Source organism: Lepisma saccharinum, chromosome 1, assembly GCF_977018435.1.
Source record: "Lepisma saccharinum chromosome 1, izLepSacc3.1, whole genome shotgun sequence".
Lineage (NCBI taxonomy): Eukaryota > Metazoa > Arthropoda > Insecta > Zygentoma > Lepismatidae > Lepisma > Lepisma saccharinum.
Window position 1 is genome coordinate 199,182,293 of NC_139229.1, and position 27,439 is coordinate 199,209,731.

The window sequence follows — 27,439 nt, forward strand, 5'->3', positions numbered from 1 at the left end:
GGGTATTTTAATTCTCTTCCATGCTTAATAACAAATCTTCCACAACCATTGTACAACTTTCTTTCCTGCCATCTTTATTAGTTCTGGGTATACTCAGTCTGCTCCTGCTGCTTTTCCTAATTTCACTCTCTTTATTGCATCCTCCACTTCTTGCATTTTTATTTCATCTCTTCCATCCTCTTCTACATTTGCACTCTCTATTGCATCTTCTTCATTCATCTTCCCATTTTCATCTCTAAATGTGTTTTCGTAATACTTACTCCATGTCTTCAATATATCTTCAGTTTCTGTTTGGATCTTTCCTGATTCATCTTCTATGTTTATTATTCTCTTCCCATATTTTCCTTTCATTGCTTTTACTGTCTGCCAGAACTTTCGACTATTTCCTTGATAGTTTTTCTCTATTTCTAACCCAAACTCTTCCCATGATTCTTTCTTTGCTTGTTGGACTGCTTCTTTTGCTTCATTTCTCCTGTGAACATACTCATTCCATTTCTCCTCTGCTCTTCGATGCTTGTTTCTTCCTTTTAACAATTTCTTTAACCAAGTTATTCCACCATCTTGATCTTTTCTTTTGATCTTCTACAGTTGTTAAGCAACAAACTTCTGTAGCTGTTTTCATCAATACTCTTTTTAGAATATTCCATCTTTCTTCTAATTCTTCTTTATCTTGGTTCTGGATACTTAGCTCTCTCTCTCTTGTTCAACTCTTCCTTCACTTGCCTTTTAAATTCCTTTTGCTTGCATTCTGTCCTTAGTTCTCCTATTTTAATTTTTGTGTACTTTACTTTATGTATTTGTTTAGGTTCCTGAAATCTTGTTTTCATTATTAGTAATTTATGCTCGGTGCTTAGTTCTGCACTTCTGTACACTCTAACATCTTGTGTTGCATACCTTGTATTTTCTGTGTACGTGAAATAATCTATTGCACTTCTTGCTCTTCTCCTTTCTGCTACAAATGTTACTTTATGTATTGTTTTATGTGGAAAAAATGTATTTCCTATAAGTAAATTGTCTATACAATATCCAATCATTCTCTCTCCATTGCTATTTTTCACTGTTTCTGCTGTATGCTTTACCATACACTCGTTCCCCTTCTCTGATTCATTTCCAATTCTGGCATTCCAGTCTCCCATGATGGTCACATGTCTAGCAAAGTCCTTAGCCTTATTCATAGTATCCTGTAGGTTGACATAGAAAATATCTTTTTCACATTCATTTGCATCCTCTGTAGGTGCATAGATCTGAATAAATGATATCTTCTCCTCCATTTCCATATCTACTCTTAATATTCTTGATGTAATTGGTTCCCAATTTACTATTTTCTTTGTACATTCTTCTTCAAATACCTACACCTTCTTTTGCTCTTGCTTTCCTATCTACTCCTGAGAATATTAAGGTATATCCCTTGTTCATCAGCATCTCTCCTGATCCTTTCCTTTTGGTCTCGCTTATGCCCAAGATTTTAATCTTGTATTTTTCCATTTCTTCTATTATCTCACATTCTTTTCCTGTCAGAGAGGTTATATTCCATGTTCCAATAATCATTTTCCTTTTCTTGCCTTGTCGTTTCTATTTCATCTGTCCGGCATCTACCTTATGTCTTCTCTGAATAAAATGAATTTCGACGCCACGTGGGTTATTAGCCCTACGGTGAGTCTAGCCGAATGAAGGGGCTGCCGCCTTATGGCTTTCCGGCCTGCCAGTTTGGAGGGTTTACTTCCTCGCAGTGTCACAGCCATTCTGTTGCTCCAACTCCGCCTGTGACTGTCTGGTTCTAGACTCTTTTGGACTGATATCCTCATCGACTCTAGGCCAGTACTGAAGAGGCGGCTGCCCCTCTTCAGGGTTTTTTATCGACTTCCCAGTCTAGATCCACAGTGTTTAACGAAATCAGGGTCACCTCGAGAAGGATGTGTTCATCGAACACGCACTGCGGGCTTGGCAAGGGAGAGGTTATATGTTCACTTCACCTTACCCTGGGTCGCCCCTCAATTTCATAATATCATTACTCAGCCTTGTCTTCATGATTAGCCAAAACGGCAGAAAAGTGAAGTAAAATAAACCGAATCAATTTGGGATACTTTGATGTATCATTAATATATTTTAACCAAGCAATGCTTTTTTTTTTCTGACAGTATGCAAAGCCTACTGCCGGCACCTTTTCTCATGGATCGGCTACAGTTTGTGTTAACGAATAAAATATAAATAATCGAGTACAAACGTAAAATTATCCAGATGAATTTAACTTTGAATGTTATCATTTTTATCGTCAAACTTATCGGAAGTATCACCATCTGTTCTTTCTCAGAAAATTCGAGGATAAATGTGAGTTTCTGTTAAAGAACTGAATATTGCGCAATGTACCATTGTAAACATGGGTCAAATTTCCCACCTGCCTGCTTGAATTCCATATGTGTTTGTTAAAGGAACCGGCCTCAATCATGGCTGCTCGATCCCAAAATGCAACAGTTTGTGACGTAGGTGAAACACATCTCGCAACACAAATACCGATGTGTGACTGCATGTAAACACTTGCACCCCACCCCCACCTCCGATCTCCACCAGCCACAGTGTGTTTCTCGCTCGACAAATACCGAAGTTGTGACTCGCATATAGTAGCGAGTGCACACTCAATACCTGCCAAAATAACGCCATTTGGCTTCATAATGCAAAATGTTTCTCGTGCGACAAAAGCTGGTGTTACAGCTTCCGTGGGAAGTTAGATGATCACTCGATCTCCACCAGAATCGTACCATTTTGCTCGGTAACTCCAAACTTTTCACGTGCAACAAATACCATTGTGGCAGCTCCTGTCTGACCGTGGGTGACTAATTGATCTCCTGTCAGATCCTTGCCAATTTCCTTGGTGAAACTAAACATTCCTGTAGAAGGTGATATATCGTGAGAAACGCCACATTAACATGTCGTTTCGTGTAGCTTTTGTAATTATGTCATGTATAACACGCACAATAGTTTTCTTTTGGACAAAATACTGCAAAACTTGCACATTATACATGCGTAAATATGGTAATTTTATTTTTAAGCCTAAAACACAAGAATGATGTATTTTCGCGGTATTTTAAAATTGCAAAATGTGCTGAAATTTTTGAGGAAGGTTACAATTAGCAAGTAGCATGTTATGCCAAATTTGCATTATTCCGTGGTTTCATATGGTTGAAAAATGTTTTCAGAGCATGTCAATGCAAATACATAAATGTTTTTTTTTTTTCTGCAATGAACATTTTTCACTGTCATCTCATTTGCAAAAAAATCGAGGTTCCTAGTTATCATACATTACCAGGTTTTACCTTTTCGTGCATTGTAAATTCTGTAGTCACAGCAAAGTTCCATTTCTTTATTCATGCTGGTTTTGGATCAACTGAGTTTTATTATACAAATAGCAGCCTTTTGCATGTCAATAAACACATCCACCATTTGATTGTACTTTCATCTACTACTGTGTAACAAAATTATTGGCATGTCATCCATTGAGTGATTTTTCATAATATGCTGATTTGCTTTCAAGTACTTAGAAGTATATAATAGTCATCACAACCACAGCCGATCGAGAATAAGTCTTTCGCTGTCCAAATAGCCTGCAGGAGAAATTATCATAATTTGTAGTAGAGGAAGAACCCCAAAGAGGGATAAGATTTTTCGAGAAATAGGAAGGAAAAGAAAGAGGAAAGAAATCAAGAAATCGATAATAAAACCGAGGAATACAAAAATAGAAAACTGAGAAACAGGAAAAATATAAAGGAAGGTTGAAAGAGAACAGAAAAATGAAAAAGATAGACAATGGGAAGAAAGAAAAACGTGAACAAACATAAACAGAGATAAAAGGATGTATAGAGAAATGGAGGATAAGAGAGAAGTAAATATAGATAAATATAGAAAGAAAAATAGAGTAAATCCAGTGGCGAAGCGTGACATTTTTATGTAGTCATCGCAAGACTTGTGAAATGTCGGGGTCAATCTTTATAACCTGGAAGAGAAGGGGGGGAGGCACAATATTTCTCCTCAGAAAATGCCAAAAATATTCCAAGTTTTCGATAGCGAACGTCACACTCACTTCTATCCTATCCTGAAGATGAGAGTGACATTAGCTCTCGAAAGCTTGGAATCTTCTCCACAACTCACCTGGTCGATAACCCGAGAGAAACTTTTAATCAAAGGAGAAAATGTCTTCAGTAAAAATATTGTTTGAAAGCATTTGCAAAATGTGCACAAATCCATATGCTGTGCACACCTGCCCGGTCCATTTCAGTTGTCATCAAATATTAGAAAAAAAAATCAATTATTGGTTCCCTGTACTGTTCAACTGTGTCAACAAAGTGTGATTTATAACACCACCTGGGTTGTGAAAAGAATGGGATGGTTTTCTTTTAACGTTCTTGTGTGACACAGTGGATAAGAATACATTATATTTCATTCATTCCCTAGGACAGCACTAAATCTATACTTGAGCGTAGCAATGCGTAACTAACGCCTTCAGGTACTCGTCCTGGACCTTCTTTTACAAATCTGCTAAATGCCTCGACATAACTGCCAACCCGTCGTAAGTTTGAGCAATAATAAATTTATCCTTCAGTTTCTACTTATTGACAATTTTTACATGAACCAATAACCCGTCAGATATACAATCGTTACTCACATCAGTAAAACCAATAAACCCTCCTTCTTATGCACAGATCTCAAGACAGTTGACAATTGAGACCTACTGTTAACATTAGATGATTCGTCTAACATAATTGAAAGAAAGTTTAATTTTTCAGTTTATTTAAAAGAAAAATTCACCCACGACATCACTAATTGTGTGTATTAGATCATTGCATTCATGGCGTGGTGCTATGCACAGGGGAGCACTTTACTTTTTTTTTTTTTTTTTTAGATCATTGCATTGCATGCTTTACAATGATGGAAATAGCACTTGGAAAATTTTTAATCCTGATGACGTCAGAAAAACCCTGCCATAAACATGGGAGCTGAAAAATAAAGACCTTTTATGACCAGACCTTCAAGCCATCGTCGTGTGTCTTGCGAGCAGGTAGAGAGAGATTCGCACATTTTCTGCGATGACCTGGGTCGGCGAACACCATTGCCTTCAATAGGAAACGTAGCAAGTGTGTTGGCTACGGGGAATAGTACTGGGCTCTCATTCCGATGCGCTAAACTTAGTGAATCCCTTGCATATTTCTAGCCGTTTCATGTTGTCACTTGGCAGTGAATCCCTTGCATATTTCTAGCCGTTTCATGTTGTCACTTGGCTTACTTTGCACAAATATGAGGATATTCTGACTTATTTTTTTACTTCTTATCTAAAATATTTAAAATGCTGTATTTTTATTATTATGCTAAGTCATCGCCGCATCTGCTGATGACCAGATCCTCGCCTCTGAGTAAATCCTTTTTTTTTTGTTGTTGTTCCAGCTCCTGGATGCAGTTTTTGTACTGCTAACAAGATAGTCTTACTGGTAATAATATTCTTGATTGAGTGAGCTATATTCTATATTTTCCCTGAAACATATTTCATAGTTTTCTTAAACAGTAATGTGCTGAAAATTCAGCAGCGAATTTGATTATTTGTCACTACCTAATAATTCCTTATCATGCTTACTGATGTTCTTTCTGCATGGTTATAAATGTGCATAATTTACCTTTTGCTGAATAGTCAGTGTTTAAGTCCACTTCATACACAGATATACTAATCAGGGCTGGACCAGACTGGACCTACGGAGTAAGTGGGGCTGAACCACTACATGCCTCCACCAGCTATCAAACCTAGGACCTCTTAATTACAAGGTGACATCATTACCACTATGCCATTAGGGGATTCTATTTTGCTGAATAATTCAAATTGTTAATACGGATGAGGCACACCACTTATAATCACAGACTTGAGCGGAGCCTCCGTGAAGGCATATTGCAGAGAGGTTCAGATCCTACTTCAAGCTGCGAGTCTAGTCCTGATTAGCATAAGTGAGCATAAAGTGGTCATAAAGAAATACAAAACCAAGCATAGCCACTGAAAATAATGTAAATAGGACAAAATGTTCAAAAAACAAATGGTTCGTCGTCTTGTCCAAAGTTTCAGAATGAATTATGGTTTCTTCATCAGGGTATCATAGGAATTAAAACATTTAGCAAATTAAAATGGTTGTAAAAGAGAGAGAGAGAGAGACAAAAGTGAGAAGGTGGTATCAAAAAGTTTCGAGGCTAGCTCTGTTTACAAGAAAGTACTTTATTTATCTAAGTTTACACACGATCACCTTCAAAATAGTCACCTTGTACAGCAATACAGTGCTCCCAGCATTTCTGCCACTGCTGGAATGCATCCTGGAAGTCTTCTTTTCGAAGCGTGTCAAGCATCTTCTACGATTCGTGCTGGATCTCCGCAGTGGTGTCAAAACGGCAACCTTTGAGCTGGATCTTCAGCTTCGGGAAGATGGCGAAGTCCGCAGGAGCCAAATCTGGAAGAAGGGTGGGTGCAGAAGTGCAATCATCTTGTTTCTGGTGAGAAACTCACGTGTGAGGAGAGCACGGTGACAGGGTGAATTGTCATCTTGGATCAGCCAGTTTTTTCGCACGCCACAAATCAGGTTGCTTTCGCCAAATGTCCTCCCTCAGATGCCTTAAACCCTGGCAGTAGAACTTGCTTTTGAAGGTCTGGCCCCTGGGGACAAATTCGAGATGTACAATGCCGCGAATGTGGAAAAAGACGATGAGCATGCACTTGGTCGAGCTGTGGACCTGCCTCGCCTTTTTTGGTCATGGAGATGATGGGCTCTTCAACTGTGAAGACTGTTGCTTTGTCTCAGGGTTGTACCTGTACACCCAAGTTTCGTCACCAGTAATGATCCTCGACATGAAGGACGGATCATCCATGGCATGCTGACGGAGTTTTTGGCAGACTTGGACGTGGTGTTCCTTCTGCTCCTGGGTCTGCAGCCTGGGGATGAACTTGGCAGCAACACGGTGCATGTTCAAATCACACGTGAGGATTGCCTGCACTGTTCCGTATGACGCACCGACAATGGCAGCAATGTTGTGGATTGTTCTCAGACGACCCTCATGCACAAGTTGCCGAATGGTTTCGACATTTTCGGGTATTGTGCTCGTTGAAGGTCGTCCTGATCTGTCTTCCAGTGATGTTCTTCCACTCTTGCAGCATCGCCGTACACTTGCTGAATCATGTCAAGCATCTCTGTGGCGGATTTGCCCAGTTTCACACAGAATTTCACATTCGCTCATTGTACTAACTTGCTGTCCATGATGAAATCGCAGACGTGGTAACGCACGTGTTCAGAAGAGCACCAGCTGCACAGCTCACGATGTACACAGGACGATGTCTCTTGGCACACTGACTTAGGTTGGTGCTCCCTGAGCCTGTACGTGCAGCCTTGTGCTGCCATCTGTTGCCATGTTACGGAACTAGTCTCTAAACGTTTTGATACCACCTCGTACATCTCTTTTTCTCACGTTTTTTGGATATCTGTTTTATTTCACAGATGAGTTGCTTACTGCACCATGTGTAATTTATAACAGGAAAGTACAGTACTATTTAAACTTTAATTTCTGGGAAATATGTAAATAAATCTGTTTCTTTTTAATGTACATTTCACTTGCATTACATCCATTTTGCTTCGTAGCTATATTATAAACTGCATTTTTTCTTTACAGAGAAACTTCGTTTATAAATATGTCACGCCACCATCAGCTTCCTCTCCCAAAAGCAACCTCGGATTCATCCATGCATTCATTGCTTCCGTATCTGTCATCATTGTCTCCGAACTTGGAGACAAGACGTTCTTCATTGCTGCCATTATGGCAATGCGGCATCCTCGAATTACAGTCTTTCTCGGAGCTCTTACAGCTCTTGCTGTTATGACCATCCTGTCAGGCAAGTATTTGTGCAATGTTTATTTTGTAGATAATTTGTTTACAACAAAAGTTTTAATTTTTTTTATTTTGTTACAGAAGGTTTGTCATCAATGTGTGGGTATTCAGGAAAGGTTTAATTCTTTCTTGTTTAAAGTTACAACTAAACATCAGCATGCTTGCACAGATTTCACATTTTCCTAAATGAATATAGGAAGCCCGCCTTATGCTTTTACAGTATAAGCTAATTGATACTAGTTGTAAAATGCCAAGATATTTGCCACTAGAAATTGGACCTGGGAACTGTAAGACAATAATTCTATTCACTATATGATCATGACCATGAAATGTTTGGTTCCCTCAGTTTGGTCTGAAATTCTGAATAGAATCTCATTAAATTATGATGACTGTATATGCAGGGATGGAAAATGGTCCATAATGTCAGCAAAAGTCAGTTTTTCACCTTAATCTGTAATTTATCAGGTTTTTAAAAGATTAGTCAGTATTCTTAGATTTGATGATTTCAGTTTGAGAGTTTTTTTGTTATTTCATTCTGGGATGATACATGATGAATTTCCAGTAAGATAGATTTTCGGTTCATTTAAAGATAAGACATTATTTATGTAATTTTTTGTAACCAACTAATAACTATTATTGCACCGTCAAAGTAGCACAGTTATGAATAGTTCTCTTCAGCATTGCTCAAAATTTTATATATTCTGGTTTGAAGTATAGGTTGTCTTCTCTGGTTTCCATCTTATTCACCTGTTTGTTATGAGGTCACCTTTGTTTGCAGGTCATTAACTGTTAGTTCAAAATGAAAGCCTATACAGAATGGCACAGAAGTTACTTTACACTTTGATAATTACCAAATCAATTTTTCTGTGATATTTACAAACTTTATTTCACTTTTTTGTATGTTCAAAATGTCTTTCTTCTGCATTAAATCGTAGGTGGAGCCTGTCTGACACAAACAAAGAGGCAGCTCAGTATTGATATCCAAACTTAATGCATCATTAACTTTTTAAACAGTGGCCGCGGTGGCTCAGTCGGTAACGCGTCTGACTACCATGCTAAAGGTCCCAGGTTCGATCCCCGGCCGGTACAAATCCGGGAACTTTTCTAATGATGGAAGCGACCCGGCGCCCACCCAGCGTCGAATAACATAGGTACCTGGGGGAAACCCTGGGGGTAAAGGCAGTCAGGGGCGTGATTCTGATCACATCACCCCCACTCACGACCGGATCAAGAAAGTGTGGGGCATTACCCCCACACCCCCTATATGCCTTCATGGCGTAGTGCTATGCACAGGGGAGCACTTTACACACTTTACATGTAGTACACAAAATGAAAACATAAAAGTTATAGCTTTGTATTCAATAAAAAGATGTTATGGCTGACAGTGTTGGATAGTAGGTAACAATATCTTGTTAGAAATAATTGAATCCCCGTTCACTTTTAAAATGGTCATTTATAGATAGGGTGTAATTAAATCAGCCAATAATTAGCCATGTTAAATCAGTAATTTGTACCCTTTGACAGTTTCCAACCCTGGTATATGTGATAGAATGTATTTCTAGAGAGTATAATCATTTATCTACTATAGGTCCTTTTTTTTCTTTCAAGAAGTTTAGATTGTTTCAAATTTGTAATTTTATTTTTCAATATATTTTCAGCTGTATTTGGTTGGGCAGCAACAATCATACCTCGTGCGTACACATACTACATCTCTACTGCACTGTTTGCTATTTTTGGCCTTAAGATGCTGAAGGAAGGCTACTACATGTCTCCAAACGAAGGGCAGGAAGAATTTGAAGAAGTGCAGTCCGATCTGAGAAAAAGAGAGGATGAGGTAAATCAATTTTATTTTTTTACTGAAAAGTTATTGATAATAAACAATCAATTATTCAGTCGGTAGTGAATTATCTGAAGCTTATTTCTTGTTGGTTACTTTTAACCTTTATGCACTAGATCAGCTTGGGCAACTTGTCCTATTTGGGAATGAGCACTCTGATGTGCACACATGGAACTCTTGAGCAACTCTGCAAGAGCATTGTATGAGGGGATGAAATGGAGAGAACAGAGCTGGAAGTCTTGAGGTGCAGTGTGTATGCAAGAAGCTTGCAGTGCAGAGAGTGCTGACGTGTCACACAAGTTGAGAAGAGGTCATTTTTATTTCGGATTGGACATGGCTGTCTCACCCATTGCCATTTGTTGCAAGGGCTGGACCCTCCAATGCATCTTGTATGTAAACAAAAACATTAACTGAGAAGTTAGTGATAATTGGATGGTCAACCTTAAATGCAGATTGTTTGTGTGAATTAAAATCTTTGTCATTCTGTAGCCACTGGCCAGCCTCTGGCTTCACCCCAAATTCTACAGCTTAGACCTCTGTCTGTCTGTCTCTGTGTGTGTGTTCTCTCTCTCTCTCTCTCTCTCTCTCTCTCTCTCTCTCTCTCTCTCTCTCTCTCTCTCTCTCTCTCTCTCTCTCTCTCTCTCTCTCTCTCTCCCCCTCCCCCCATTTCAGGTATTCTGCAACATCAAGTTGCCTGTGGGTGATTATTATCGTGGGACAACTACTGTACGGACGCGATGAGAAGCGGTGTGCAATCAAAACGCAGAACGTGACCAAATTCTGTCTCCTCGTTGGCTGACATGTGGCTGGGGGGTTTCTACGTTGCCACGTTCGCACAAACACACGGACAGGCTAGTCAGCTGTTGGCAAGCTCGGGCATTCTGGCAAGCATGAAACATTTTATCTTCCTGCTCTACACAGCAACCGAAAACCTTCACTGAAAAAACCTTTGTTGTGTTTTTATTATGGTACATTGCAAACATCAGCAACCGGCATCTTTTTACTTATGTTGTATCGTATCACAATTACCAACAAAAGAAAATGCGTCTTCTGTTATGAACAACACTGTGGCAAATCGTTCTCCTTTGATTTCATGCCGCCTCTTTGTCACGCCGCGATTGTTGAAGCTTCAGAACGTACAAATGAAATGTATTTCTTGAAAATTATGGCAAATTACATACTTCGTTTCGTTAACACATTTTTAAATTATATTTTGAGGAACCTACAAAAATTCACCTCCAAAACAGAATTTTACAGAACTGAGTTACTGTATTACGGAGAAGAATTTATCAAGAACAAATCAATTATGTGTGAATTGATTGATTGAGTTGGTGTTTTAAAGTCTACTTTATGCACACTACGGCTAATCTGGAATGGACATACAGATGGAAGTGGGATCCGAACCACTATGTGCCTCGACAGGGTATCAAACCCAGGACTACTTGATTACAAGGCGACAACACTTACCCTACCACTGTGCCATCGGGGAGGCACATGTGGGTGTGTGAAGTGAGATAATTTGGGAGCTATATGAGGATACAGGCTCTGGCAATACAGAGTTCAATAAATTACAACGAAACGCTTGGCAATTGATCGATTTCCTTAACATTAATGATACATTTGGTACATGTGTTATTAATGCTTTGAGCTACCTGTATGTAAAAACATAAAAAAATGAATGAAAGAACAGAAGTAGTAGTTAAAGAATCAGTTGTTTTTGCTTACCGGCTACCATTGCAGTGGCGCTATCCCAAGATCATCTTCATTGTTGCTTAGTAAAGAAACATCTTCATCTGAGCTACTACTGTCACTGCTGTCTTCCCGCCCAAGTGAAATTACAAAATCCTCCATTTGCTGCTCTTCAACTCCCTCCTTTTCCCATGCTTCGGAAATAATCTTCCTTGTGTGTTCTATAGCCGAACGCCACCTATCTGCTGTCACATCCCCGATAGTCTATTCTATCAATTGCAAAATTTGAAACGGTGTAAAAGGTGGCAAAGTGTTCCTCTGTGCTACCAGCCCTTTGACCTGTGCACAAATAAGTTCGATTGCATTGTACATACAATGATAAGGCGGGAGACGGACCACCGTATGTCCAGCTTCTTCTGCAAGCTTGTCTATTCGATATATGGGGAACTGGGGTTTGTGTAACATAAGGAGCTGCAGTAGTTCAGCCTTCCTCATGTTTCTGTGGGCTCGCGAGATTCCTGAAGTAGGTCAATCCGGCAACAGCGCGTCGCTACCAGAGTAGGTGGTCCCACGCCGCTTGCTAGCGCGTCCCGACTATAGTGCAGCAATCTCTTTGCATTTGAGGAAATTATTTGAGGGTAACAACTTTTCCCCCCGAGATTTTGGCCTGTGTATGGGATGGTGTCCACCCACCATCGTCATGAAATTGGGGAGCTATGAATGAGTAGCGTAACCTGGTCTAAACATTCTACAATAAGAACAAGGGGGAGGGGGGAGTGTCGTCCTGACCACATGTCACCCCGTAATTGGTTGAATGATCTCCCCCCTTGTCAGGTTACAGTGAGGCCGGCAGTCTGTAGGTACAGGCTGTTGTACCACGAGTTATTTATTATATTCATTAAAGACCCATTCTCTTTATCATGTGTGTATATTTCATTAAACTACAATCTGCAGCTAAGATAACAGTAGGCAAATTGTCCATTGCTATTTTTTGACAGTTTACTGAACATCCCGTGTTGTTTTAACCAATAGTATTGTACTGATGGCGAGGCATACATTTTCCTCTGCTTATTGACATTTTGTTTCAATTCATGACCATCACATTGTGAGATACAGGAGAATACAGATTGACTGAATATGATGAGCAATTCTGCTATGGTTACCTGTGCTGCTGGGTGTGTTGTATAATTTAACTGAAAGTATAACATTCAATATTTTTCAGTACGACAAAGAGGCTGCAGCGTCATTGACTCAAGATGTGGAAACTGGCATAATAAGGAAGATAAAAAATTCAAGGAGTGTTTTGTCTTTCATTTCAAGAATATTTATCCAAGCTTTCACATTGACCTTCCTAGCAGAATGGGGGGATAGATCTCAGCTCACTACAATTATTCTTGCAGCAAGAGAGGTAAGTGACGAAATTATGGTAGAAGAAAATTTGGAAAAACACAAGCACAATTAAGATTAGTTTAGAAAGTATATCACTGCTTTATCACAATCATAAGGAAAGGAAATAGATGGTAAATGTGTGTTTGTGTAACTGCAATGTTATTTCAAGTAAAGCAGCATTGGGTGTTTCATAATGTTCCAATAAGCTTGAAACTTCTTGGTGTATTCCTACTGAGGCACCTTCAATCTTTTATTATACTGAGATAATAATGAGAAGTAAAATTGTGGTTTAACAGAGATTTGAACATAGGATCTTGTTAAGAGCTGAGACACAAAAATGCTCTTGCTAGGGCCATGCATATTTAGTTTTTGACGGGAACATGAAATGTGAAATAACATGCTGTTATGTTCATTTTTCATATTTTTGAAAGGTATGAGGTGCATTTTCTTACCATGTTTTGGCACTAAATGAACTGCAAAATTCAAAATAAACTCGTAAACACGAAATGTGATGTGGCACTTTCAGAGTCTGAATTATCCTGCAAGTTAGGCAATTCATGGAAAATTGATTAATTCTGCTGTAAATATTTGAGAAGCAAAAATTGACTTTACACAGAACTAAATTTAATACTCTAACACACAAATATGCTATTAAAAAGGAAATGTTTATTTTGTGTAAAAAAATAAATTTTTCAATCAGTTTAGGGTTATAATCACCATTTTCATATCAAAATGCCATTTTATATACAACTTTTGATCCCGAAATATGCCTAGTTCTTGTACCAAAATTTCAATCTTTTATTCACCGTAAATATGTGGCACTAGCTATTGCCTATTGTTTTCAGTACATATCCATGTTAATGTAGAGCAAGTTGAACCCTTGTACTGTAATACTCCCTAACATTGAGCTCTATTCAGGTTCAGGACACTGGACATGGTAAGATATTTATATACACATGAAATGTACTAACATATCCCAGCATGGTTTCATTTCATTCAGTTAATTTTGGTAACCACTGTAGATGATCTAGCAACAGCAGTGCACTTGGTGGCAATTTTTGGTGTAGCAGAGCAGACCAGAAGCTGATAAAACACAAGTTCACTTGTGGATTGTGACAGTGGTCACGAAAATTAATTGAATTAAATAAACCAGTATGTGAATATGCAAGTACATTAGGTGTGTATATAAATTGAGCTCTACTTTGCATAGAACACACATGAGAGGCATTATAAGATGTATGTGTAATGTAACGGAGACACTATGTGATTGATGCACATTGAAATATGCTCTGAAGGGATGTGAATGTAGGGCTCCACAATTCACAATCTTGGTTATTTATTTGTGGAGACGTGATCAGGACCATGCTCTGGTTATCTACCCCCCCCCCCCCCCACACACACACACACTTCCCACCCACGCACTTATTTATCAGAGGCTGGCTGAATCGCAGAGCCCCTCCATGAAAGAACATTGCTGGAAAAATTCTCACCTGAAATCTTCCATGCAGGTTGGACCACGGTGGCTCTACTTCTCATAATGATAATCATAAATTATAAGTAGATTACGAAGTAGCTAAGAAGCAGCACTTCAGTAGTATTGTTGTTAATGAAAGTAAGCCAGAATGATACTTGTTGCCGTGTCTAAATTAGGAACTAGGAAATTTGGAAATGAACATGCAAACATTTATTTATTTTTTTGTGCATTTCCACACTCAAATGTGTATATGACACAAAATATGAAATTTCATAATTGTTAGTGTACCAAAAAGTACATCCAAATGGATCAGCCTGTCTTTATGTAAATGCAGCATGCTTTGTCATTACTTGGGAAATTCAATCTTTACTGATACATTGCACATGTGTCTGCATCCCTTTCCCCAACATTTTCCAAAGATGCTAAGAAATCGAAACACAACTTTTAAGTGCCTTCCTTTTAGGTTTATCCTTGTTTTTGACGACATGCAAGATGATGTTCATCTAGCAAGATATTTTAGTGACAGGAATTTCTTTGTTCAGTTTCTTCATGTGTTAAAAAAAGACAAGATAGTAAGGAACCTAAAAACACCAATGAACATGAAGTTGTAATCAGTGGCGTGGCATGGATTTTTTAAAGTGTTATCAGTAGGACATTTTTAGGAGGAGCTGAAAGACTTAGGTGCCTCCTCATCTCAGCCCCCTCCCAATTTCTAAATCTCAAAATCAGTAGAGGGGTGTAAGGTATGACCTTCCACGTAGTACACCCAATTGTCAACCTCACTACCACATAGTACACCCTGGACTGCATTTTGCAGACAAATGAGGCTCTGACGACTGGCCCTATGGCTAGTATAATTCTGTGTTGTCCTGCGTTTTATCCTTGTTTCTGCTGGGTGCCTCTTAGCAACCTCAGCTTTTAACCGGTCAGAATATTTTAATATTTTAGTTACAATATGACATTACAGTTATGTGATTTTACTTCTGGTAAGGAGCTGGACCCCGTATAAAGTGACTGGTGCAAAATAGCCTATGTGCTGATGCACCCAAAATGTTAAATTAAAATTCTAAATCAGCAGAAATCCATTTCTGAAACCTGTAGTTATGTGTTAGTGAGAATTTATATTGTACTATTTTGTCTACATTGTATCTAAAGATATCTGTTTGGCGGTTACGCGGAGATAGGTAATTAACTCTGATAAACTTGCATTTCATTTTTCCGCGTAAATTTCTTTCGCGATCGATTTCGCCACCTGTCTGGTGGGTTCGTCAGGCGTGTACTGTCTTGCTGCGGGCAGCGTGGTACTTCTTCTGCTTGTGCTCGTGGCAGTGCTAGTTTACATAGTCCTTTTACTTTCTGCCGTTCCCGTGCGCGCATAGTGCTTCTTTTACCACGCAATGGGGTTTTGGCGCTGTAAGTGGCGGTTCCCACTCTCGTCTGCTTTCGTGGAGCGGTGCTTGTTCGCATGTACAGGTGGGTTTTTTGCAAGGTCCGTGCTTGGTTTCTTGCCGTGGGGGAGGAGCAGGTTGGGTGAGTGCACATATTCCTGATAGCGGGAAGCCAGATTTTATTGAAGGCCCCAGGGTTAGTGTTGAGGTCGACAGGCGTTGTCACTATTGCATAAGTTTCCTTTGAAAACCTTTCAAATGTGGATTTCAATGACTATTTTGGCTGAGTCAATGTTATGGTTATCGTCTATGAGGTGGCAGGAAAGGCCTGTTCTTCTCCTCCCATGTCGGTAGTCAGCATCATGCTGCTTGATCCTATCATCAAGCCGGCACTTTGTCATACCTAGGTACTTGCCTCCACATGTCAGGTGATCATGTAGACAGTCACTTCTTGCATTGGGGTCGGTGTAATATTGTTAGCTATCCATTTTTCTTTAGTCTTTTCTTTCTGGGGGCGTGGCTGGTTCATTTTTCTTCTTCTGGTAGTGTCCAGGAGGTGGAGGAGTTCCTGTCGGCTGTACCCATTGCTGATTCCAAGGGAGATGATATGATTGAATTCAGTTTGCAGGTCTTGTCCTCTGGAAGTTGATCCAAATGTTTTTTCTGTCATGCAGAGATCGGAAAGTTTGTGGATGTATTGCGTTCCTGAGTTGGTTTTCTGTACACATTGGTCTTGAATTTGTCATTCTTTCTGCTTATGGCGAGATCCAGGTAGTTTAGTATGATGTCCTTTACTTCCTCTGGTATGAAGTGGATGTTTGGGTGGGCAGGGTTAAATAATCGTACAGCTTCTTGTAATTGCTCGTGGTTTTTGTAAAGAAGAATGGAGTCGTCAGCATACCGTCTGTAGCCAATTCAGGAAGGGAGGGGTGAGGACAAGACATTGGTTTCTATTGCATTCATAGCTATGTTGGAGAGGATAGTGGAAAGGGGGTTTCCCATGGTCAGGCCTTCCTCTTGATAGAAGTATTGGCCTTCGAACTGTAGGGCAGAGGCTTCCAGGCAAACTTTCAGGAGGGATATGATTAGTTTCAGTCTCATACGGGCTTTTTGTGTTAGTTAACTAGTGCCACCACGAGCAGAAGAAGAAGGAACCACACCGCCTGCAGCAAGACAGTACATGCCAAAGGAAGCCACCAGATGGGTGGCGAAATCGAGCACGAAAAAAATTTACGCGGAAAAATGAAAAGTAAGTTTATCAGAGTTAATTACCTATTTTAAGTTTCTTGCTACCTTTATATGGTAATCGTGATGATGAGGATGCATGGTGAATTGATGAAATAAAAGAAGCAATAAACATTGAAATAACGACACCTTACACTTCAGAGCATGCTAAGGTAACCAACATGATGTTTGTAAGTAATGTTTTCACCCCAAAGCACTGGTGCTACCTCAATAGACATTTCTTCAATCTGAAATTATCATGTTCCTGTGACAACCCATATCAATCTCACTTCTGATTATTAGAACCTTAAACAATTATCACAAATTCCTGTAACCAAAATTAAATTATATGTGTGAAAAATAGAATTTTAGGTTGACATTTTTAGAACAGCGGACCCCTTGACTGCCTCCATTTCTCTCTCTCTCTATCGCCAAAGATGACTTACTGATATTCAGTGTGAATACCAAATATTACCAATTCACTTTTCCCCAATGTGAGTGGACACCTAACAGGACTGGCTACAGTGCTGAATACATCTACAGGGTGGCGCACGAAATGATCCACCATTTTGTTGTTGAATAAAAACTATATTATAAAGAATCTCTCAGTGAAACATAAATGGCACAAAGGTTACACTTTGGAATAACGTACTACTGCAATACATGTTCAATCTGGCCACCGTTTTGACTTTTAACCTCAGTCAAGCGAACACTAATATTTCCAATTACCCTACGGAGATAGCGGCCCAGACCGTAATCTTCGGTGCATTGCTAACTTTTTCATGAAGCACTCGTGGATTCTCAGCTGGCCAAATGCCCACATTTTGTTTGTTAACCACACCATCCAAATGGAAGTGCGCCTCATCAGAAAACCACACGCTGTACAGTGTTGCATTGTTACCCTCGGCCCAATTAGCGAAGGTCAATCTCTTCTGTTTCTGTTCATTTGTGAGTTTTTGCACCACGGTAATATTGTACGGATACACGAGGAGATCACTTTTAAGAATCCATTGAACAGAACATCTTGATATCCCAAGTTGTGTTGCTGCTTTTCTGGTCGATTTGCCAGGACTTCTCTGCACAGCGACGCGGACGGCTGCAATATTCTCAGGCGAACGCACAGGTTTACGACGATCACGCTTTGATTCCAGTACTGTTTATTCCACTAGAAACTTTTCATGCAGTTTGTGTACAGTTTTACTCGAGGGGGACCACAGAGTTTGGAAATGTGCACGAAAGCGCCTCTGAGTCCCCACAATGCTCTTTGTTTCGGCGAAAAATAGCACAGTTGCTGATCGCTGTTCCGTCGTAAGTCTTCCTTTGTCCGCCATGTTGTATACTCTAGCCCCCTGGGGACAGGTGGATGCACTACGCTTCAGTTTTCATCACACGATATTTCCAATGACTACTGCAACTACTGTTGGCACACTTGACGTCATTCCTCATCTAAGAAATGAAAAAATAAAAAACAAATGGTGGATCATATCGTGCGCCACCCTGTAGTTCCTTCAGAGTAAGATAGACCCGATTAAGCAACTTAGCTTTTTCTGTCAATTCGATATGGCAACACTGATCTGTTTCCAGTAAGGATCAGTTGTAACTGTGGCTCCTAAACTGGTATGGGACTAGCCCCCCCCCCCTCCTCCTCCTCCCACCGAAACAGTCTTTTCCACGAAGTCTTCCTTGCTTGGGCTGAAAGCCCTTTCCTCATGTTACCTCAGAAGGGTACCAGAACAGTCCTCATCTTTGCTTTTCGTGAATTCTTTATATTTTTACGTGTATCTGTACAGTTCTTCTCGATACTGGTCATTGTGGACCGAGTAATTCTCTCACAAAATATATTCCATTCCTTCAGTGTCACTTTTCCCTTTACTCATTGTCTAAATGTTAGTAACAATGGTTATGTACTAGCATGCAATGTTAATTGGACATTATCCATTTTTCAGTGCTTTTTACCGGAATAAGATTGATTTGAAACATTTGTTCTCAAGGTATCTGGTAACTAGAAAATTAAATGGAAGCAATCGTATGCTCTAAACAAAGATAATGAATATTGCGTGATGGTACCTTGAATATTATTTATACTAATCCAGAGTAACAGTATGCAATAATAATCTATTATAATTTACTAACAGAGATTCTGACCATGAGAATGAGTATGGTGTGAAAACTTATGTCCTCGCTCATTTGTGAAATCTTCTCAGTGCAAAGTAACTTTGTGTTTTGATCAACTGTGACCACCCACAGATTTACTATTGTTGATCACTCAACTTCATGTCTACAAACAATAGAGCTTTTTTAAACATGCCTATGATTTGCAATTTTTAATAATTATTCCATTTTTTTTGTCCTGGCTGACGTCAGCATACTGTAACTCTGTGCTATTCTTACCATTGGATTCGACATCAATAGAATATTGGTTCAGTAAAATTAACAGGAAATTTATCGATCTGCCATTGTTTACTTACAGATTTAGTAGTTTCATGTATAAGCCATACTGATGCTGGTTTTTTCTTGTTACAGGATGTAGTGGGTGTTACAATAGGTGGCATATTAGGCCATGCCTTGTGTACAGGGTTGGCTGTTCTAGGTGGGAGAATGATAGCTCAAAAAATATCTGTAAGGACAGGTATGTATCAGTATTTCTGTATAAAATGGTTTAAACTGTGAAGTGAGGCTGTAAAGTTGGTCATAAAATGCATAGGGTCCTGCTTTCATTGTAATGCATGTTGTACTTCTCATTAAGACTAGGAATATTGTTGTATTCTTGTTATAATGGCATTATGTGGAAATTGAAGCTGCGTTTTCACAATATCTTTCACTGCCTCTTTCATATATTTACTTATGATATCTAAGGTCAGAGGTTTCTCAAATAGAATGAACCTTTTAACCATTGCCAAGCCTATGTATAACCAACCCTGTGTGTGTGGGTCTGTATGTTATCTGCCTGTGTGCTGTACCCCTTTACAGCCTCAGCTTTTAGAGTAGGCATGAAAATTTTAGTCCTCTGATACTTATTGCTTCAAGCCTGGGTAAAGAGTTTATCTCCACATAATAAGTTTTGATGAAAAAGGTTTGCTTTATTTAAGACCTGTCCTTCATATAGTTATTGATAAGGGAACATGTCCCCTATATTTTTATGTGCAAATAGCCTGCTGAGCTCTTGTATGATATTTCACAAACTGCTCGTTTTTTATCAATCATCAGTATCTTTGTCCTCCCCCCTCCCCCTTCTCTCTCTCTCTCTCTCTCTCTCTCTCTCTCTCTCTCTCTCTCTCTCTCTCTCTCTCTCTCTCTCTCTCTCTCTCTCTCTCTCTCTCTCTCTCTCTCTCTCTCTCTCTCTCTCTCTCTCTCTCTCTCTCTTCTTTTTCATTTTTCTAGATCGAATGCAGTGAAAGAATGTACCAGTACAATGAACAAAATGTTATATTGAATCAGATCCGCGAAAACATGTGTTTTGTCACAAATATACAGTCAGCCATCTTGGATTTTATTTAGCACAATATGTAGTTCATATTACAGGCCCATTGTTCAACTCCATTGTATCTGATGATACAAAGAAGGTTGTGAAATGTTACTTGTAATAAGTGATATTAAATAGTGAATACGATCTGTTTTCCAGCACAAAGTTAAGCATAAGACAGTATTTTCATGGGCATCCAGAGGGTAAGGGGGCAAAAATGTTAGTCTGTTACAAACCTTGTAATAGCCTGAAACCAGGAATTCTCCACACACTAGGCTACTGAAATTGTAACCCAAGAATCGAATCAAAAAATTCATTAATCAGGCGTTTTTTTTGTAACTGGGGGTGGATAGCCTCGCAGGAAGACTTTGTTTGTAACCACACATTACCTCATTGAACTGAATTCAAAGTAGGTTGTCATGTTACTTAGAACATGTGAACACCTGAAAATGTGTGAGAAATCCACTGTTGACAATTAGTACATGGTGTTTCAAGCAGTTATCTTTCCTTTGTATTTCATCATATCAGCCACTAAATATGATATGTTTATTGAATAAAAGCACCCACATCTTTGAACACAATCTCGCACATCATATTTCCCTAAAAATGCGAAAAAATCCCTCCGCGACCTCAAAATACACATACACCCTCCCTCCCTCCCTCGAAACAAAACAGGTGCTTTTCCCTGAAAATGTTTCCTTTCCTATGAAACCTCTATTATGGGAGAATCCCCCGAGCTAATTCTATTTCAGGACGAGGTTAAACACTGTCAGTCATGTCAGCGCAAACTGCAATGAATGAACCATGATAATCTCTTTTGAATCTATCACCAGCTAGACTCAAAACAGCAGATCTAATAGCGAGAAATTAGTTACTTATCACTCGTATGAGCGAGCAGGACCCAACATATTATGTTTTTAATTTGTGAGAATAAGTATGTACGCACGCAATCAGTGATTAAAGTGTTTGGACATTTTAATTATACTATATTTGAATTTTATTAGATGTGATGTGTTGCATTCGGTGGTTTCCTTCCTTGAAGATTGGGGATCATCTTAATCCCGATCCCTAGGTGAGAACTCGTAGTTCCAACTGACTAGCTGGAGCAAGGAGCAGGGTGTTGCCTAATTCGTGACTCCATATACTGAAGTTACGAGTAGTGGCAAGTTGCAGAGTTGACAGCCCCCAGTATATCTTCAGTTTTCAGTTTCACTTGGAAAAATTGCTTACCAGCAAGTGTTTCCCTATACAAGACGTCATTACCAAGCTAATTTTAACTGTATTAACTGTGTATTTTCCAGAGTTACAGATTCTGCTGAAATGCAATAGTAGTCCTGTACTCCAAGGTATCTAGTCGATCAGATATAAAAAAAATCGGCTAACCTTTAAATTTATGCCAATCATCATAGTTACAATGTTTGCCACTAGGCCTTCACTCCCATCCTAATTGTGCTTTATTGAAAGATTGTGGCCCAATAAATACCCTAAAATTACTAGTTTAGCCTGCCCAATGACATAGTGGTAATATCGTAGACTTGCAATCAAAAAGTCCTGGGCTCGATACCCAGTGGAGGCACATTGCATAGTGGTTCAGATCCCACTTTAAACTGTAGATCCAGTCCCAATCTGTCCAGTCCAGTAATCTGTGCATTAAGTGGACTTAAAACAACAATTTTATCATTCAATACTAGAGTTTAGTTCCTTATACTCTTCTGAAAGTATATTCTATGTGGTCAAAAGTATCCGGACACACCGTGAAACGTGCGTTTATCATAGAGGGTGGCACAGTACTGCATCTACCAAATGGAACACATGCTCAGTGATCTCAGTAGTCTGCAGACAAAGTGGTTGGGTGCCACTTGTGTAAGAAGTCTGTGCACAAGATTTCCACCCTCGAAGGTCCACTCTTTCCAATTTTAAAGTGAAGTGGAAACGTGACGGGACGTGTACAACCCAAAAGCATGCAGGCCAACCTCCCATGTTGACCTTCAGAGACCATCTAGTGTTGAAGAGGGTCGTACAGCGTAATCGTTAATCCATCACCACCATCACACAGGAATTCCGAACTGCATCAGGATCTACTCCAAGCACCATGACTGTTCAGCGCAAGGTGCGTTAACTTGCGTTTCATGGCCGAGCAGCTGCCCATAAGCCAAACATCACACAGGCAAATGCTGCCTCGCGTGGTGCAAGGAGCATCGAAACTGGACCATAGAACAGTGGAAAACTGTTGTGTGAAGTGATGAATCACTGTACGCAATGTGGCGATCCAATGGTAGTGTGTGGGTGTGGCAAATGCCTGGTGAATGACATCTACCAACCTGTATAGTGCAGACAGTAAAATTTGAGGGTGGCGGGGATACAGTGTGGTCATGTTTCTTCTGGAGGGGGCCCTGGTTGATTTCCATGGCAATGTCACGGCACAAGCTTACGTTGATATTTTAACTGCTTTCATGATGCCTACCATTGAAGACCAGTTCGGGGAAGACCACTGTCCCTTTCAACATGACCGAGCACCTGTCCATACTGCAAGGCTTGTGGGGAATTGGTTTGACGACAACAACATCCCACTAATGGACTGTCCTGCACAGAGCTCTGGTTTGAATTCCATAGAACATCTCTGGGATGTTTTGGAATGCCGACTTCGTGCTAGACCACATCAATACCTCTTCTCATTTTGGCACTCCACAAGGAATGGGCTGCCATTCCCCAGGAAACCTTCCACCACCTGATTGAAAGTATGCCTGCGAGAGTGAAGACTGTCATCAAGGTTAAGGGTAGGCCAACACCGTATTGACTGCCAGTGTTCCTGATTGAGGGCAGCCCAAACTTGTACTTCATTTTCAGGTGGGTGTCTGGATACTTCTGATCACAATAAGGTATTTTAGACAGATTTTTGAAAATAAATTCTATAGCATGTGTAACATAAGGGAAATCTGTTTTTCATCCCTTGCGAGAGCGTTGTCCAATTTTATTCAATTTCAGAACTGTTCCAATCCTTTAAGATATCTAGCTGTATAAAGAATTTTATGTAAATGACTTTAAATTTATTATTACGGTCACAAAACTGATAGACAACTATTAAATCCATTGTAGTGGTAAATTTAGTTTTCATGTAGTACCAACAGTCTGACATACTTTTTCTTAATTGCAGTTACATTGTTAGGAGGAGTAGTGTTCCTACTGTTTGCAGTGACTGCATTGTTTTTCGATCCGAACCAAGAGGAATAGTTGGCCCTATGGTTTGAAAAATGTGGACCCTTAATCGTGAGTGCTGCCAACAAGATGGTCACAAAGTGAGATGAGTGTCATTCTCCAATGATGTGTGAAACTGTTTTCTGTATCATATGTTGAAGAGTACAAAGGGAAATATCAAGCACAATAATTTATTTAATGTGCTCCTATTCACTAATATAATGAGATCGATGTTAACTAAGGACAACATAACTGTGATCTATATTCTCGCTGAATAATCACATCAAAACGTTAGCCTCTGAAAAGCAAAATATTAGTTTTCAAATTCAGTTGAGATCAGAGACCACTGCTCTGTCTTCTGTTCGATCACATTTTTATTAGTGAAATCAAACATGTTGAACTCGCATGAAGGTGAGAAGGTTTTTTTTTTAGTATGGAAAGGGAAAATATATATTTTTATTAGCTGTGCTGTAAATGTGATATTTTTCGTATGTGTGAATACTTGTGATTGTAGGATGTCTAAGTAGTTAATAGCAATCCATCCATGCATAATCTTTATTGAATCAGTTATAAGGTGCATAAAATCCAGCATAATAATTGTTGAGTGATGCTTGCAATGAATTATTGTTGAAATGATGCTCTTTTTGTGCATAATTTTTTCCAGAAGGAATGTTTAACATATTTATTTTTCAATAAATACACATCACTTGTGTAAATGTAATATGATGGAACAATTAAGTACAAGAAGGTTGCAGGGATATTCTGCAACTGGGACATTACATTGTTAAAATGTTGTTATGATGCAAGAAGTGTATAACATTTCAAGATTGTGGGAGTAAGATGCTCTTAAGTTAGTTAGTTATTGAAAGAGCGATCTTTCATTTTCATACCATACATAAGCACACTGGACAAAAAATTAGACTCCAAAAGGAAATTGTACGTAACAGTTGATTGGCCATCCCTTGGAACGAATGACAGCAGCAATTCGCCATGGCATGGACTCTAAAAGTCTGTGGATGTGGTGTCACATTGAGTGCAAGCTACTCGGTCAAATGTTCATGAAGTTCGGCAAGGTTCTGTGGATGTCTGCTTTTTTCTCTGCTTGACCCGTTGTTCCATGTGGTCCCACAGATTCTCAATAGGATTGAGATCTTGGGACTTTGCTGGCCAGGGAAGATGGGGAACTCCTCTGCATGCTTCTCGTACCATGTAGTGACAGTTTTGGCCCTATGCACACGACAGTTGTCATCCTGAAAATGGTGTCCACAGTTGGATTATCGGTGAGATGTTTGACAAATGGCAACACATGTTTGTCCAGAAGTCGAATGTAGCAGTGCTGGTCTAATGAATAGTGACTTCAACCAAATGATGCAATTCGGTACATGTGAACCACCCCCAGAACATCACCGACCCACCACCTGCTTATACCACACCTTGTACACAGTCCTCATGAAAGGCTTCATTCATGCGGTCGGTGGTGCACTCTACGTCGGGCATCATTACTGTATAAACAGAAATGGGACTCATCAGACCAGATGACCCGTTTCTAGTCATCTACTGTCCAGGTTTTACATTGTATAGCCCATTGAAGGTGTGGGGCATTCCACGAAAAGTGATCCTACTCCATCATTGTTTTTAATTGCATTAAGGTTTAAATGTTGTGAATGCATATAATTTTCATTTTTTACCAACAAAAATTACTAGCATCTTTAGCCTATATGCTTCAGAGACAAATTAAATCAAACTTTCCTACATTTTTAAAGTGTACACATGTAACACATTTTCGTCAATGCTTTCCATGCATTCAGGCTATTTCATGATACTCAAGTTTTTACATTGTTAGCAGAAACAACCAAGTACTTCATAGTTCAATGTAAACAGTTTTATTATGAATATCTTAATCCAATCTCATATCCAGAACCTTACTTTTCTGTGTAAAATGTCACACATATAACACTGGAATGTCCCGTGTGCATTTTTATGTGCAGTTGTGAGCAGTGGTCTCTTCCTGGGTACTCCACTCCAGATGTCCATGGTGTGGCTTTCGCTTCGCAGTGTACGTTCTGAAATTGAAGCATGTGGCCAGTCATTGACAAGTTGCAAAATGGTTGGTTGACACAAGGCGTGACACTCGTCGGCAGTCTGTTTGTGAACACTTTCTTTCTACCACTGTTCACATGCCGGTTTCCTGTGGACTGCATTTGTTTCCACTCGGTTTCCTGTGGACTGCATTTTTCCACTGCCTATAAATACGTTTCACTGTACCGTCTGACACACCAGCGAATTCCACCACTTCCTGTACAGTGGTGGAAAAAGTTCTTCCCCATAATACTTGAATGGCAGTAAATAATGCCGGAAGGGTAGGCAACACACATTGCACCATTAGGTGATCGGGTGCTTCTGTCTCTCAAGAGCAACTAGTATTTCATGCAAAAGCCAACAGGCACAGGAAATGTAGGAAAGTCATGTGACTTGTCAGGTGGAATTTTGTTCGTCAGAGAATCGCCTTTTCTCAAGCCAGGTCGCAGAACCGACAAGAGCTACGAGTTATATCTCCGAAAATGATTCGCCTAAAAACGTTCGCTAAAACAATTCTTGCCTAAATTACATAGGCTACTATACTATATGTGCCGCAGTAGCTCAGTTGTTAGGGCGTTTTATTACCATGCGAGAGATTTGGGTTCAATCACCGATGGGGGAGAATCGGGATTTTGTCCACCTGTTCAAGCTGCTCTGGTGCCCACCCAGCATGGTATAAAGTGGGTACCTGGAGGAAACTGGGGAAAGGGGGGTGGGGTAAGGTGGCCAGGGGCATGGTGCTGATCACATCATCCCCACCTACGGCCTGATGAAGGAAGCTTGGGGCCCTAACTCCACACCCCCTATACGCCTTCATGGCTTGGTGCGAAGCACAAGGCAGCACTTTGCTTTTAAATTTACTATACATCCCGATTTTGTCGTAACAAAACTTCCCAATCTCTACGTGAGCTTTCTTCCAAGTTCCGTAGGGATGTGAATAGGCTCAAATTTTTCTTGACACAATTCATACATGTTATATTTCCTTATAAGAACAACAGCAGATATCTTTTGTGTGCGTGTGTGTGTGGGGGGGGGGGGGGTATAATCCAAACATGTGAGGTGATCCTTTTCCCATTACTCCATTCTCAGAAATAAATCTCAATTCCACAGACTGAAAATGTAGCACTTTCTACATTTTAGCATGCAAATATCTAGTAGCAAAGTAATGTGTGGAAAGAGAAAAGTTAACTATTTGTAACGGCACTCTGTAAATTTCGTAGTTTATTTATTTTTTTTTTTAATTTGAACTGACATTCATAATATTCATTAGCAATCCCAAAATTGACTAAAGAATAGCTTAGTCGTTATGCTACTTTCAATTCTTCATTACCGTAGTCACTGTAACACTCTCTCTCTCTCTCTCTCTCTCTCTCTCTCTCTCTCTCTCTCTCTCTCTCAGCCTTCCCAATGGCATAGTAGTAGCGGAGTCGCCTTGTAATCAAGGAGTCCCCAGTTCAATACCCGGTGGAGACACATAGTGGTTCGGATCCCACTTTAAACTGTCGATGCAGTCTCGATTAGCCTTACTGTGCATAAAGTGGACTTAAAATACCAAATAAGAATAAAATTCACCGTAACTCTACAAAGCCAGAGGATCCAGGTTCGAAACCTGTTGAGGCTTAGATGTAGCATTGCATTCGTATCATTACCCATGATCTTCATAATCACGATTATTGCAAGAGGTAAAAATGTGACACAAAATAACCCAAACAGAAGTTTGGAATCAATCTGAATATTGGTTTTTGATTAGAGACCATTTGTATAATACATATCGTTGTTGCGAACAATAAGTCATTTCACGT

The 27,439-nt window shown here is 39.7% G+C and overlaps 1 protein-coding gene across 3 annotated transcripts in view; it reads left to right on the forward strand.

The window, feature by feature from the left end:
• The window catches only part of LOC145978162 (putative divalent cation/proton antiporter TMEM165), an 88,323-nt gene extending 63,100 nt beyond the window's left edge, over positions 1 to 25,223 (forward strand). For all 3 annotated transcript variants that reach the window (XM_083110604.1, XM_083110610.1, XM_083110615.1), the window contains 5 exons: positions 7,684 to 7,903; positions 9,558 to 9,733; positions 12,648 to 12,833; positions 19,424 to 19,529; positions 23,518 to 25,223. In XM_083110604.1, the coding sequence (XP_082966730.1) occupies positions 7,684 to 7,903; positions 9,558 to 9,733; positions 12,648 to 12,833; positions 19,424 to 19,529; positions 23,518 to 23,594 (765 nt within the window). In that variant the 3' untranslated portion in view covers positions 23,595 to 25,223. The remainder of the gene's footprint in view (positions 1 to 7,683; positions 7,904 to 9,557; positions 9,734 to 12,647; positions 12,834 to 19,423; positions 19,530 to 23,517) is intronic.
• Positions 25,224 to 27,439: the final 2,216 nt, after the last annotated feature.